The 13,523-nt window shown below is 37.8% G+C and overlaps 1 protein-coding gene across 7 annotated transcripts in view; it reads right to left on the reverse strand.

Annotated features, from left to right (window-relative positions):
* LOC127865659 (uncharacterized) overlaps positions 1 to 13,523 on the reverse strand; it is a 44,910-nt gene that overhangs the window by 21,311 nt on the left and 10,076 nt on the right. For 3 of the 7 annotated variants that reach the window (XM_052405567.1, XM_052405564.1, XM_052405565.1), the window contains 9 exons: positions 11,746 to 12,413; positions 11,152 to 11,373; positions 9,506 to 9,716; positions 8,394 to 8,614; positions 7,862 to 8,013; positions 6,192 to 6,636; positions 5,632 to 5,871; positions 5,025 to 5,229; positions 3,087 to 3,252 (listed from right to left, as the gene is read on the reverse strand). In XM_052405567.1, coding sequence (XP_052261527.1) covers positions 3,087 to 3,252; positions 5,025 to 5,229; positions 5,632 to 5,871; positions 6,192 to 6,636; positions 7,862 to 8,013; positions 8,394 to 8,614; positions 9,506 to 9,716; positions 11,152 to 11,373; positions 11,746 to 12,313 — 2,430 coding nt within the window. In that variant the 5' untranslated portion in view covers positions 12,314 to 12,413. Of the gene's footprint in view, positions 1 to 3,086; positions 3,253 to 3,383; positions 3,413 to 3,463; positions 3,493 to 3,784; positions 3,814 to 3,871; positions 3,901 to 5,024; positions 5,230 to 5,631; positions 5,872 to 6,191; positions 6,637 to 7,861; positions 8,014 to 8,393; positions 8,615 to 9,505; positions 9,717 to 11,151; positions 11,374 to 11,745; positions 12,414 to 13,523 lie in introns of all 7 variants that reach the window. The other 4 variants (XM_052405571.1, XM_052405570.1, XM_052405568.1 and 1 more) reach the window with 4 other exon arrangements.

Here is a 13,523-nt window from a genome sequence, read left to right on the forward strand (position 1 = left end):
TCAATAGGGGTCATCTGCGAGTCATGATCAATGTACCTATGAAGTTTCATGATGATCCTAGGTGTAAACGTTCTTGAGTTATCATCCGGAAACCATTTTACTAGTTCTAGTCACCATGACCTTGACCTTTGACCTAGTGACCTGAAAATCAATAGGGGTCATCTGCGAGTCATGATCAATGTACCTATGAAGTTTCATGATTCTAGGCGTAAGCGTTAAGAGTTATCATCCGGAAACCATTTGGTGGACGGACCAACCGACCGACATGAGCAAAACAATATACCCCCTCTTCTTTGAAGGGGGGCATAAAAAGTGTTATTAATGTGATTTACTGGTAGTTACCAAAACATCAAGGCAAAATAACATATATATATATATATAGGATATTTCCTTAGCAAAAAGCCCATTATAGGAAGCCATCCTAGCAACCCTGATTTGTTAATATCTTTCCTATCAATCTGTTCAGTCATCATTTCGGTAGGAAAACACTTAACTTGTATAACAAGAGGGCCTGAAAGGCCCAAAGTCGCTCACCTGAGATAAAAAGAAATGATCTGTTCTTTGCAGCCCAAGATATCAATGGAACAAATGTTCTAACCAAGTATCATGAAGAATGAACAACAAATGGCCCCTTGGCGGCCATGTTTATTTAACAGACCTGAACCATTTTCTAACTCTTCCAAGATATGTCCAAATTTCATGAAGATTGGGAAAAAAATGTGTCTTCTAGACTGTTCACATGTTGTCACTATATACATATAAAGAAAACTGCCCCACTCCCTGGCGGCCATGTTTTTTCACTGATCATGACCATTTTCAAACTCGTCCAAGACATCCACATAACTAATATTTTGACAAAATTTCATGATGATTAGGCAAAACATGTGACTTCTAGAGTGTTCACAAGCTTTTTTACTATATAAATATAAGGAAAGAGACCCCCCCCCTGGCGGCCATATTTTTTGTACCGATCCAAACCATTATCGAACTCAACTGTCCTATCCAGGTGTGGTAGTGCGGTCTCCTTCGCTTACGCAAATGAACCGGCGGTCACAGGACGGTTACAAGTTATGTAACTTTGTGAGCACTTATGTAATGCGGAAATATTTATTTGACGAACTCTTATTTCCGGTACGGATAACTATACTGACTGGTTGTAATTCAATTAACTAAAGGCGTTCAGTCAGGGACGCCTAAATACACTCAAAGAATTTATTTATAAGTGCAAATCAAGGCAGCTTTAACAAAAATAACTAATTTTTATTCCAAGAACTTGGAAAATAAAGAACAATGACAGAAAATTAAGAACAGGTACAAGCCAAGTCTAAAGAATCTAAATATCGTTACAAAAATGAACAACATACAGCAAATACCTTAATGAATGTAAAAAGAAGTTCAAAATCTGTCAAAAAACTGATATAAATATAAGTTACTGTTAGTCTAGAAAGTGTTTCAAAAATCTAGTTTACAAAATAGGTCTAATTTAATCTAAAGAACAATATTCATGGAGATTAGGAAACTTCAGTGAATCAAATGTAAAAATAAGAAAAATTTGCTTAAGTTATTGAAATAGAATAGTCTTTCTAATTTAGAAAATGCCAAATAGAAATAATCTAAATAATAAGAATAATTTAGAAAATAATGCCAAAATGTCTTGATGCTGGCGTTGAAAATAATTTAGAGTTTAATGATTTCAAAATTCTAACCTTTTTCAAGAGCTGTTTACTTTTCAAGAAAGCATCAAGAGGTGTTTAAATCAGCCAAAACAGCTTATTTTATACAGTTCAGAAGAGATCAATGGCAGAGTAGTCAATTTTCTCTCAGAACAGTGCATTTATCAATGATCAATATCTTCCCAAATTTCAGAGCAGAACTAAAAATAGATTACTGAACCAGGTTAAAAAAGGAAAATAAATACTGCAGAAATACTGCAAAATCATGTACATGTTGTCTTTCTTTCAGTTATCTCATAGTTGAAAGGCTTATCATAAGTGTTAATGACTAAAACAGTTATGTTAACTATGAAAATTCTGTGTTAATGTCACATAATATTGACATAATAAAACCAAACTTTACTACACAGGAAACCAATGTTCTGACCAAATTTGATGAAGATTGAGCAAACTAGAAAGTTAACAAGATTTTACTATAGCCATATATAGCCATTTAAGGAAAAATGCCCCGCCCCTTGGCAGCCATGTTTTTCAAGCCAAGGTTACCATTTTTTAACTCATCCAAGATATCATTGGGACAAATCACCTGAGCAAGTTTCATGAAGATCAGAAAATAAATGTGGCCTCTAGAGTGTTAACAAGGTTTTACTATAGCCATATAAGGAAAAATACCCCGCCCCCTGGCGGCAATGTTTTTCAACCAACCAACATCATTTTCGAACTCGTCCAAGATATCTTTGGGATGAATCTTCTGACCAAGTTTCATGAGGATCGGAAAATAAATGTGGCCTCTAGAGTGTTAACAAGATTTTACTATAGCCATATCAGGAAAAATGCCCCGCCCCTTGGCAGCCATGTTTTTCAATCAAACGTAACCATTTTCAAACTCATTTAAGATATCATTGAGACCAATCTTCTGACCAAATTTCATGAAGATTGGACAATAAATGTGGCCTCTAGAGAGTTAACAAGTCAAATGTTGACGCCGCACAACGGACAAAAGGCGATCATAAAAGCTCACCATGAGCACCTATGCTCAGGTGAGCTAATAATGTTGGCATAAAAAATAGAATAAAATCTTCTTTGAGACTTAAAAACACCAACCTATTGTTTAAAATTGAATATTTCAAAACAAATGGCATTTAAAAAACATATGTGGCAAATTTTGATAATTTTTTCACAAAAACTACGTTTATATAAACAAAATCTAAACTTCAATCATATAAACAAAAACAAAATATCTTTGTGATAGACTTTTCTAAATGAAGATAAAGAACTTAAGTTTAAACAGAAATGTGTCATAACTTCCAAAATACGTGCTTGCCAAACATTTATGAACTGACAAAACTATAAGAAAGGACAATATATAATTAATGAAGAAAATATACATTGATGAAAACCTAATTAAAATACCTCAGGCTCATCACAAGGCTTCTCCAGCACCCCCATCTGTACCAGCAGGTGAGTGTACGCGTCGGCAGCGCTCATGCCCTCCCTCTCCAGGTAGTACCAGCTCCTGGTCAGGTCAGAGTGGCTGGACGGGTTGTGACCTCCAGCATCGTACAGCCTCTCAAACGTGCTGTAACAAACAAAACTCTACCACTAGTACATAGGTTGGATGGGTTGTGACCACTAGCATCATACAGTTTCTCAAACGTGCTGTAACAGACATAACTCTACCACTAGTACATAGGTTGGATGGGTTGTAACCTCCAGCATCATACAGCCTCTCAAACGTGCTGTAACAGACATAACTCTACCACTAGTACATAGGTTGGATGGGTTGTAACCTCCAGCATCATACAGCCTCTCAAACGTGCTGGAACAGACATAACTCTTCCACTAGTTCATAGGTTGGATGGGTTTGTGACATCCGGCATCATACAGCCTCTCAAAGATGCTGTAACAAACAAACCTCTACCACTAGTACATAGGTTGGATGGGTTGTGACCTCCAGCATCATACAGCCTCTCAAATGTACTGTAACAAAGAAAGCTCTACCACAAGTACATAAGCTGGATGGGTTGTGACCTCCAGCATCATACAGCCTCTCAAACATGCTGTAACAGACATAACTCTACCACTAGTACATAGGCTGGACGGGTTGTGACCTCCAGCATCATACAGCCTCTCAAACGTGCTGTGTAACGTAACAAACAAAATTCTACCACTAGTACATAGGTTGGATGGGTTGTGACCTCCAGCATCATACAGCCTCTCAAACGTGCTGTTACAAACAAAACTCTACCACTAGTACATAGGTTGGACGGGTTGTGACCTCCAGCATCATACAGCCTCTCAAATGTGTTGTAACAAACAAAACTCTACCACTAGTACATAGGTTGGATGGGTTGTGACCTTCAGCATCAAACAGCCTCTCAAACCTGCTGCAACAAACAAAACTCTAACACTAGTACATAGGTTGGATGGGTTGTGACCTCCAGCATCATACAGCCTCTCAAACTTGCTGTAACAAACAAAACTCTACCACTAGTACATAGGTTGGATGGGTTGTGACCTCCAGCATCATAAAACCTCTCAAACATGCTGTAACAAACAAAACTCTACCACTAGTACATAGGTTGGATGGGTTGTGACCTCCAGCATCAAACAGCCTCTCAAACCTGCTGTAACAAGCAAAACTCTACCACTAGTACAAAACTCTACCACTAGTACATAGGTTGGATGGGTTGTGACCTCCAGCATCATACAGCCTCTCAAACCTGCTGTAACAAACAAAACTCTACCACTAGTACATAGGTTGGATGGGATGTGATCTCCAGCATCATACAGCCTCTCAAACGTGCTGAAACAAATAAATTTCTACCACTAGTACATAGAAGCCTTGTTCCGGGAAAACTTGGCTTAATGCATGTGCCGAGAGTTTGATTTCAGATTAGCCTGTGCATTTTGCCCCAATAAGGGACGACACTTTCTGCGATAGCTAGATTTTAGTTTAGAAGAGACTTTCTTAAAATTCCATAGAGGTGGACGGCTTTGTCCCTGATTAGCCTGTATTGACTGCACAGGCTAATCAGGGACAACACTTTAAGCACATGCATTGAGCCCAGTTTTCCCAGGTATAGAATCACACATTCAAAAAGACTTTGATACAAGATTGTTTGTTTGAATTTCATGCATGGCTTTCCATTAAAGTATGGGTATATATCCTTTATATCTCTTAAAAATGAAACAGACACACACACCTGTCACAAAATAATAATTAAAACATAATTAATACCTTAAGAGTTTGTACTATGGAGTACACCACTGTCACTATTTAAGGCAAGAAAGATTTAACAAACAATACAAGAAAAATTCAAAGGAAAACAAAACAAAAACATCACTAACTCAGGGTCAGTGAGTTCCTCCTTCAGCCCCTGCATATCACAGGCCATGAGCAGTTGCCATGGTAACTCCTCTGCTCGCCTCTGACCCGGGGGCAGGGCCCGGAAGTACTTGACCAGGTGCTGGTGGAACAGGATCTTCTGTTTCTTCCAATCCTTCCCTACGTCTGACACAGAGATCAGCTCGGCAGTAGAGGGTTTCACTGTACCTGTACAAACAAACCTTTATAGTGGAACAACTGGCTGTATGCATGTGTGCAAAGAGTCGTTCCTGGCAGTCTGCATAGGCTAAACTGGGACACTTCTTTCTGCGTCAATTGGATTTTTGCTAAAACAGACTACTCTCTTTAAACAAAAAATACTACAAAACAGGCAAGTTTTGTCCCTAATTTGCTGTGTGGAGTGCACCGGCTAATCTAGGATAACACTTTATGCCAATGCATTTAGCCCTGTTTTCCCACAACGGGGCTCACAAGGCACATGCTTCTGGATGTTTGCTTATAAAGGTAATGTTGTAACTATGCATGTCCTCATACAGACTTTTCTTACAAATATTTTTTTATTTTGTGACCAAAGTTTTAACAATTATTTTCAGTTATTAATCTACTTACGGAGCAGGACATATTCCACCACCTCCCTCATATGCTGGTGGGAAATGGTGAACATTCCAAAGGGGCTCTCAGTGAGGTTGTCCCCAACACTCTTCAAAAACATGTACCAGTCAAATGGGGTCACCATGACATTCTCCTGGTATCCCATGGCAACTAAAATGTCTAGGATCTCGTGGGCTTTGAGACCTGACCTTGACACCGCCAGCAGACGTAACACATCTGGCACCCAGCCAATAAAGTCTGCAACAGAATATATATACAGTATATATATTTTATCTTTTATCTTTTATGCTAACTAACCTTTATCATGAAACTTTTCAGGGTCTTCAAAAATCAAACAAAGTTAGAAATTTATTACTCTCATGGGCAGCTCTGAAGTCTATTTTAAGCGTCCATAATATGTGATGAACTATTCAAAAGCAAATAACAAAACATTGATAATCTCAACAACAGTTGGTGCAAATATTAATATACTAATGGAAATGATTATACATAATATTTCACATAAGGATAACTTACATTGCAAAACTTTTAATATTTATAAAGACTTGATATTTTACCTGCTTCTTCGCTCTCAGTTTGCTCTGCAGAGAGCACCTCATAAGTCCAGCTGTAGTCATGTGACCAGCGCTTGAAACACCGCACAAATAGGTCACGTATCGATGTGCACATCTCTCGGATCGTTTCTGTGTACTTGTCCAGTTCTGTGTAGACACTAAGTGAACACATCTCGTTTGCTATTAGTCTTAGAAACAATGGCTTCCCTGAAAGTTTCGATTCAAATATCGTCTGTAGATGACAACGCTTGAGATGATCATAATGAACATGCATGTGATCTTCCAGAAACTCTGCTTTAATCTTAGTGTTGCTGAAATTTGTGAGAGCGATGAATTTCACGTCTGGTCGTTTTCCCAGGTTTACACAACTGATGTCTGACGTAAGTGTGGTTATGACTATACGACACTGTGGAGGTAATGGCAGTGGTATCCATGAGAACGATTTGATCTGCAATAAAATGTACGCCAGGAATTAACTGCTAGCATATATTTAAATGTTAGGTTGACTTTTTCACATAACTCAAGTATTTCAAAATAGTACGCTGCTTAAAAGCTTTGTTTTGTTCATTTGCTCTTTTTTTTACAGAATATCATTCATTTAAAATAGTGGAAAGATAACCTTCTTACCCTTTTTCTGTTCAAGCATAGCAGAACTAATAAACAATTGAGCAATAATAAGGGCACAAAGAAATTGCTGAGAGCTGACACTGAACGTCTTCCTTAAACCATAAAAAGATGGGAAAATGCAGGTCACACAGGCTAATCAGGGACAACACTTTCTTCCAAACTTGGATTTTTTCTAAGAAGAAACTTCATTTAAACGAAAAAAATGTCATAAAAGCGGAAAGTGTCGCCTGTGCAGACTGCACAGGCTTATCTGGGATGACACTTAACGCACATGCATTATGCCCAGTTTTCTCAGAACATGACTCAAATATTTCAAGTTTCAATTTAATTGCTTGAGAAAAGTTGAATTAGTTTGCTCCAGTGTGACAAAGTGACTCCAATGTATCCCATCTCAAACTTCATTTCAAGATGGTATAAAATGGTATAAAATATATTTCATGTCCAATTACCTTACACACAATGGGTGGCCAGGTAGGGGAATGGACTGAATAATACCAGACTGACAGTCAGGCATTCTAACAACTGAGCTGACTGGGCCTAGATTCACCTAACCATTTTTAGATTTAAAAATAAAGATTAAACATAGATACAAAAAATACATACAGGCTACCACAGATGATGATGCGCTTTACAGCATGTTCTACATGAAAAATGATGTATTTTGTGCCAAATTTGACTACAAACAAGATGCCTTTGTGAAACACTATGTCCTCCCCCCCCCCATATATTTGACCTTTGACTTTGAAGGGTGACCTTGACCTTTCACTTCTCAAAATGTGCAGCTCCATGAAATACACATGCTTGCCAAATATCAAGTTGCTATCTTCAATATTGCAAAAGTTATGGCCAATGTTAAAGTTTGACACAAACAAACCAATAAACCAACAAACAGACAGACAGGGCAACAAAAAATGTCTCCCAGTATAGACTGCAATAAAAGCAATTTTAGAATATTTCAGTTTAAAGGATATTCTTTATTTTTATTTTTAAGTCTAACAATTGCTTGGTTTATTATTATGGACCCTGCCCTGGTCCAACATGAGTACCTCTTGGGGTGAGAGCTCCCTAGAGCCTCCTAATTCATCCACTCCATCCAGCACCAGCACACAGGGGCCAAGGGAAAGGGATGCCTGGAAACTGCCGCTCAGCTCCTTAAAGTTCTGTTTCACCGTGTCCACATCCACAATACCGTCACACTCTAAAATAAGGCGCCAGAAAATATATAAATAAAAGTTTCATTCAAGCCATAAAAGATATTCCAGGATTTAAGGGGCAAGTTAAATTGTGTTGTGATCACAGATTCACAGAAAAACGTATCAATTAATTGTATGTAAGTTATTATAATTCATTTCAACTGTTCACTGCGCTGTTTTCAAAGTTAATATGTTAGTAATTAAATCATTCAAGGAGCGCGTAAAACAACTGAACTTTGTTGAAGGTAGGAAGAAAATTAACTGCTATAAAACATGAAATATATTTAATTGTATACTTAAAGTAGATTTCAATTATTTACAATATTACTGCTACTAGTCCTTTTTATTCCAAGTAAAATCTCATGATGCTCTCTTGTTTGCTCACCATCAGGCAGATATTCCTCTCTCAGCGCTTTCACGCATTTCTGCATGAACATGGTAGCATCTCGACTGTGTCCACTGCTGCCTATAAAATGGCTGATGACCTTGACATCTGGATTCTCAGCAGAGAAATGTCGTACCCAGTTCACCACTAGGGTAGACTTCCCCATGCCGCGATCAGAATGCATCACAAGCACAGAAGGGAACTTGACTGTGACGTCATGTCTGGATACACAGAACATCATTTGCAATGTCTTTTATGATAAAATGTATTTATATATAGTATATATCGAAAAAGGTATTTCAATAACTCAAATACCTGCTTCAGGCTTTAAAAAAAACAGTAGTTCATACTTAATGACACATTGCATATTGCCATGCTTCTTACCAAGAAGCAACGTCATGCAAAAATGGGTCTTATGCCATATGCCCACCATAACTCTAGACTGCAGTGTGGTCAAGAGTTATCCTGTCTGCTAATGAGACCACCACAGCTTATGTTACTTTATGCTCGACCAGGTAGCTCCTTAACTCTTCCAGTGCTGGAACCGAATTTGAAGGCCTTTGCAAACAGTTTGGATCCAAACTGTTTGAAATCCTGATAGTACTCTTTGAAAAAAATGAAAGAAAATGCTAATTTTAGAAATTCAGCAGACGACATTTTAGCAGACGACAAATTTCCCAGCATGCAAAGGGTTAACAGACTGCATGATTGCAGACTATGCAGGTCTGGAGCTACGATGGCCGCATACGGCTAAGATCCATTTCACATGACGCGAGTCAAATGACTATGAAAACATTTTATACTCCATATGTTATAAACCATATTAACAATAATAAACACACTGATTAACTGAAAAGATTTATCAGTTTTCACTTTTCCATTTATGCCTAGCATCTAGAAAAAGGCCTTGGCAAACAGCATAGACCCAGATGAGACGCCGCATGATGTGGCATCTCATCAGGGTCGGCGCTGTTTGCTTAAAGGGAATTCTGTACAAAATATTCTAAATATAGAAATAAACATACAAGACATCCCTTATTTTGGAAATAAATTGATCCAATTTAGAAGGATGGGAGAGTCCACTAGGCATAAATGGGTTAACCCTAACTCACTGTTTCCTCATGGCACTGGACGCAGACTGACTCATGAACCTGTGGCTGTTGAACTCATCCTCCATGTCGAGACAGCTGTAGTCATTCACATCGTCACAGAATGACGTCATCTCCTGCTGGACGCTACGTAACTCAGGGTAACTCACAAACACCTTGCGACGGCTCTCCGAGAACACCTCATTACTCAACCAGTCTCTGTATTCTTCCTTATCTAACAAAAAATACAGTGGCTTAAAAATTTATCTTCAGATATTTCATGGACAATAATAGATGTTGAATATTAAAACATAATAATCTGGTATTTAACAGTCCCCATTTTCAAGCCACAAAATACATTTGTAAATATTAGCTTATATTAAGATTCAATATACCAAGAGGGCACTTACAAATAATCTAATTACAGCTTAAAAATCTCCTAATCTATTTTTGACGAATCAATCATATCTTTGTTAGATTTTTTCCAATGACTGTCTTACACAACTAAGCAAAATGGAATGAATTACATTTTATAGTAAATGTGTTGTTTGTGTGATTTGCTTGTGTGATTTTTTTGCATTCAAAAGTATTTAATCAAAATACAACCCACACTTTGCTAGGTTACCTGGTGTACCAATACAAAGCCCACATGCCTATACTTATGCCATTAACTGACCACTGCCCTACTTGAAGCAAAGATAGGGGGGCAATGGCCATAGATAATGTCATGGCCAATCCTCACACAAGTTATGTGTCCGAGCTGGGACTAGAGCCCATGATCATTTGATTTGTTGTCTAGCGCTTTAACAAATTAGCTTATTGCCCAAAAATGTGTGACAAAAATAATGCTTTTTATATTTTTATATAACTCATCCCAAGCTGCCAAACTGCTTTTCAGAATTCAACCTACCTCATTCCAAGCAAATTATAATTAAACAAGGGACAAAATTGTCACAAAACCAGGTTTTCAATGTGAAAAAAAAGTGTGATAAAGGGAGACAACTCAAACTGAACTGATTGTTTATAATTGACCCCCTTTGTTTCAAAATAAATTTATTTTTAGTTGTGGCGACCTTGACCTTGGAGATATTGACGTAACTCTTTCACACGACACACCGTCCCATGATGGTAAACAAATGTGCCAAATGATTTTAAAATCTCACAATGAATGACATAGTTATGGCCCAGACAAGCTCATTTATGGCCATTTTTGACCTTTGAACTCAAAGTGTGACCTTGACCTTGGAGATATTGACGTAATTCTTTTGCGCAACACACTGTCCCATTATGGTGAACAAATGTGCCAAATAAATTTAAAATCTCACAATGAATGACATAGTAATGGCCCGGACAAGCTCATTTATGGCAATTTTTGACCTTTGAACTCAAAGTGTGACCTTGACCTTGGAGATATTGACGTAATTCTTTCACGGGACATACTGTCTAATGATGATGAACAAATGTGCCTAATGATTTTAAAATCTCACAATGAAAGACAAAGTTATGGCCCGGACAAGCTTGTTCCGCACGACCGCCCGCCCACCCACCCGCCCGCCGATATTCGCCAATCTAATAACCAGTTTTTCCTTCGGAAAACCTGGTTAAAAATATTTCCACCGATAAATAAACTATAAATTCATAAAGAAAGTTTAAACCCTTTCAACACTGACCATACAGACTGGGTCCACCCAGCAATGGTGGGTACAATTCATCAATAATCGCCACCCAGTCCGCCATTATTTGCTCTCCAAGCTGCTCACATGTCCTGAAGTATTTCACATGCAGGCCCTTGTTCACAATACGCTGCTTGAGGTCGCGAATATTGAGGTCTGCATACTCATCCTTAGGTTTGTGAAGATCAACAAGACGACATTTTTCCTCTTCGGAGACCCCTGCAAATTAATAAATATAAAGACAATACCATACCATAATATTACAAAAAGATAACTGAATTTTTCAACACATGTTAGATAAGCCCTTGGAGTACTAAGATTGTAAACTCAAAGATATATAACAGACAGAGGAACAATCAAACAGACTGGCCCATGCTATATGCCTAAAGGCATCAGTAGGTGCCCCGGTCATAAAGAAAAAATTACATTGTAATACAATTAAGCATGAAGTTTTTTATATTGACTGACAATTGAAAACTGATATTTCTGTAATACAGATATACAGTATATTATATAAAGAATAATAAGGAATATTTCCTTTGAAAGTTAAAATTCACTCATTAATCATTAGAAGCGCACACACCAACCTACCAGCAAGCTTATCATCGAGGTGTTCAGGCTGCCTGTAGTAGAAGTGGCAGCGGTGACTCTCCCCCAGGAACACCGCCTGTAATATCTCGAGCTCCGTGATGCTGCAGTTCACATGCACCTCCTTCTTGATCCACTTGTAGCCCGCACTGGCCGCTATCATGTAATTCTTGTCAATCCAGCTGATGTCATCAGGCATGCTGTGCAAACTTTCCGGCAATTTCGGGGAGTCCAATGCTCTGTAAGGCCCGTAAGTCTCGCCCAGTAAGCACAGAAAGAATGGTGCACATTTTCCTATGTATTCTAAATTCATACGTAACAGATGACCTTCCTCCGTCTGAAGAGAGTTTGACTGCCAGGGCATGTCAAAGGGACTGAACTCTGTACACCTTAGGTGGCACAATTCGGCCAGTTTGGGGAATATTTCCTTTGAAATGTACCTTCTCTCTTCGTCTAGGTCACATGGTGTGGAGCAGACATAAGGCGTGACAGCTTTTCTAAAAGTGTATTTTTGCTGGACTTGCTCTAAACCATTTGTCTCTTCATCACTGTCATAGCCTAATTGAACCATTTTGTTTGCAGCAGTTAGGTCCTATCTCCTGAGTTTAAGGATAACAGTCATTAGTCCATCAAGTTCTGTATCCTTTTCAATTGCATTCTTCTTTCATTGTCTTAAAAAAGGACACACACAATATAACAATGCAAGCAATAAATAGAACCAATTTAACAATTATAAAACTGTCAGAGTCACAAAATTCAGCATTGATATTCAAATTTTAATGATGACAGAGAGCAGTTCAACTGCACCATAAAAAAGACATAATTTCAAATATCACATTAATTACACTTTTTTGTCAAAATGCACGCAAAATTCTACAGGCCTAATGATTATAATCACAACTAACTTTTTAAGAAACAGACATGGATTACTTGGCTTTCAAAATGGAATTCTTTCTCGAATAGGAAGAAAAATGTCATTATACAAATGTAGTATCAAATTTAAACATATAACATCTAAGACATTTATTGCTTGCTGTGGTCCAAACCAAGGCACAATAACACTTTACATGCATCATATTGGTATAAACTTCTCTTTGAACAAGCTCCTACATTTTGAAAATACGTTAAATTGTGCCTCAAGAATTCTGAACTGCCAACAATGCTATAAAATAATCGCTTACAGAAGCTCCCCTAGCTGTGCACTCAAGTGTGATTGATTGCTTTCAGATCACTATCAAGTGCAGAACAATATCAATCAATGATGAATAGATATGCACATTTAAGTGTCAACAAAACCACACAATGCAACACTAAGTATACTTGCATTTGTTCATAATAGCCAAAATCCCGAACAAAATTGTATCACATGGCTGAAGATGAAGCCTTGTTAGATTGATAAAATTCAATGTTCTTTTAACCCTTTGCATGCTGGGAAATTTGTTGTCTGCTAAAATGTCGTCTGCTGAATTTCTAAAATTAGCATTTTCTTTGATTTTTTTCCAAAAATACTATCAGAATAGCAAACAGTTTGGATCCTGATGAGATCTGGATTCAAACTGTTTGCAAAGGCCTTCAAAATTCGGTTCCAGCACTGAAAGAGTTAAGAAGACCTAATCTGACAAAGATCCACCAAGCAGGCTTTGCTGTTCAGTCATCAATCATGACATACTTCAAACATAGACATAAGCCTTGCTCTGCTAAAATGGGGTCTTTCTGCTTGTAATGCACTTATCATTTAGAGAAAGTCTCTTCTTAGCAAAAATCCAGTTTATGTGAAAAGT

The sequence above is a fragment of the Dreissena polymorpha genome, chromosome 2 (assembly GCF_020536995.1).
Source record: "Dreissena polymorpha isolate Duluth1 chromosome 2, UMN_Dpol_1.0, whole genome shotgun sequence".
In the NCBI taxonomy this organism is placed as follows: Eukaryota; Metazoa; Mollusca; class Bivalvia; order Myida; family Dreissenidae; genus Dreissena; species Dreissena polymorpha.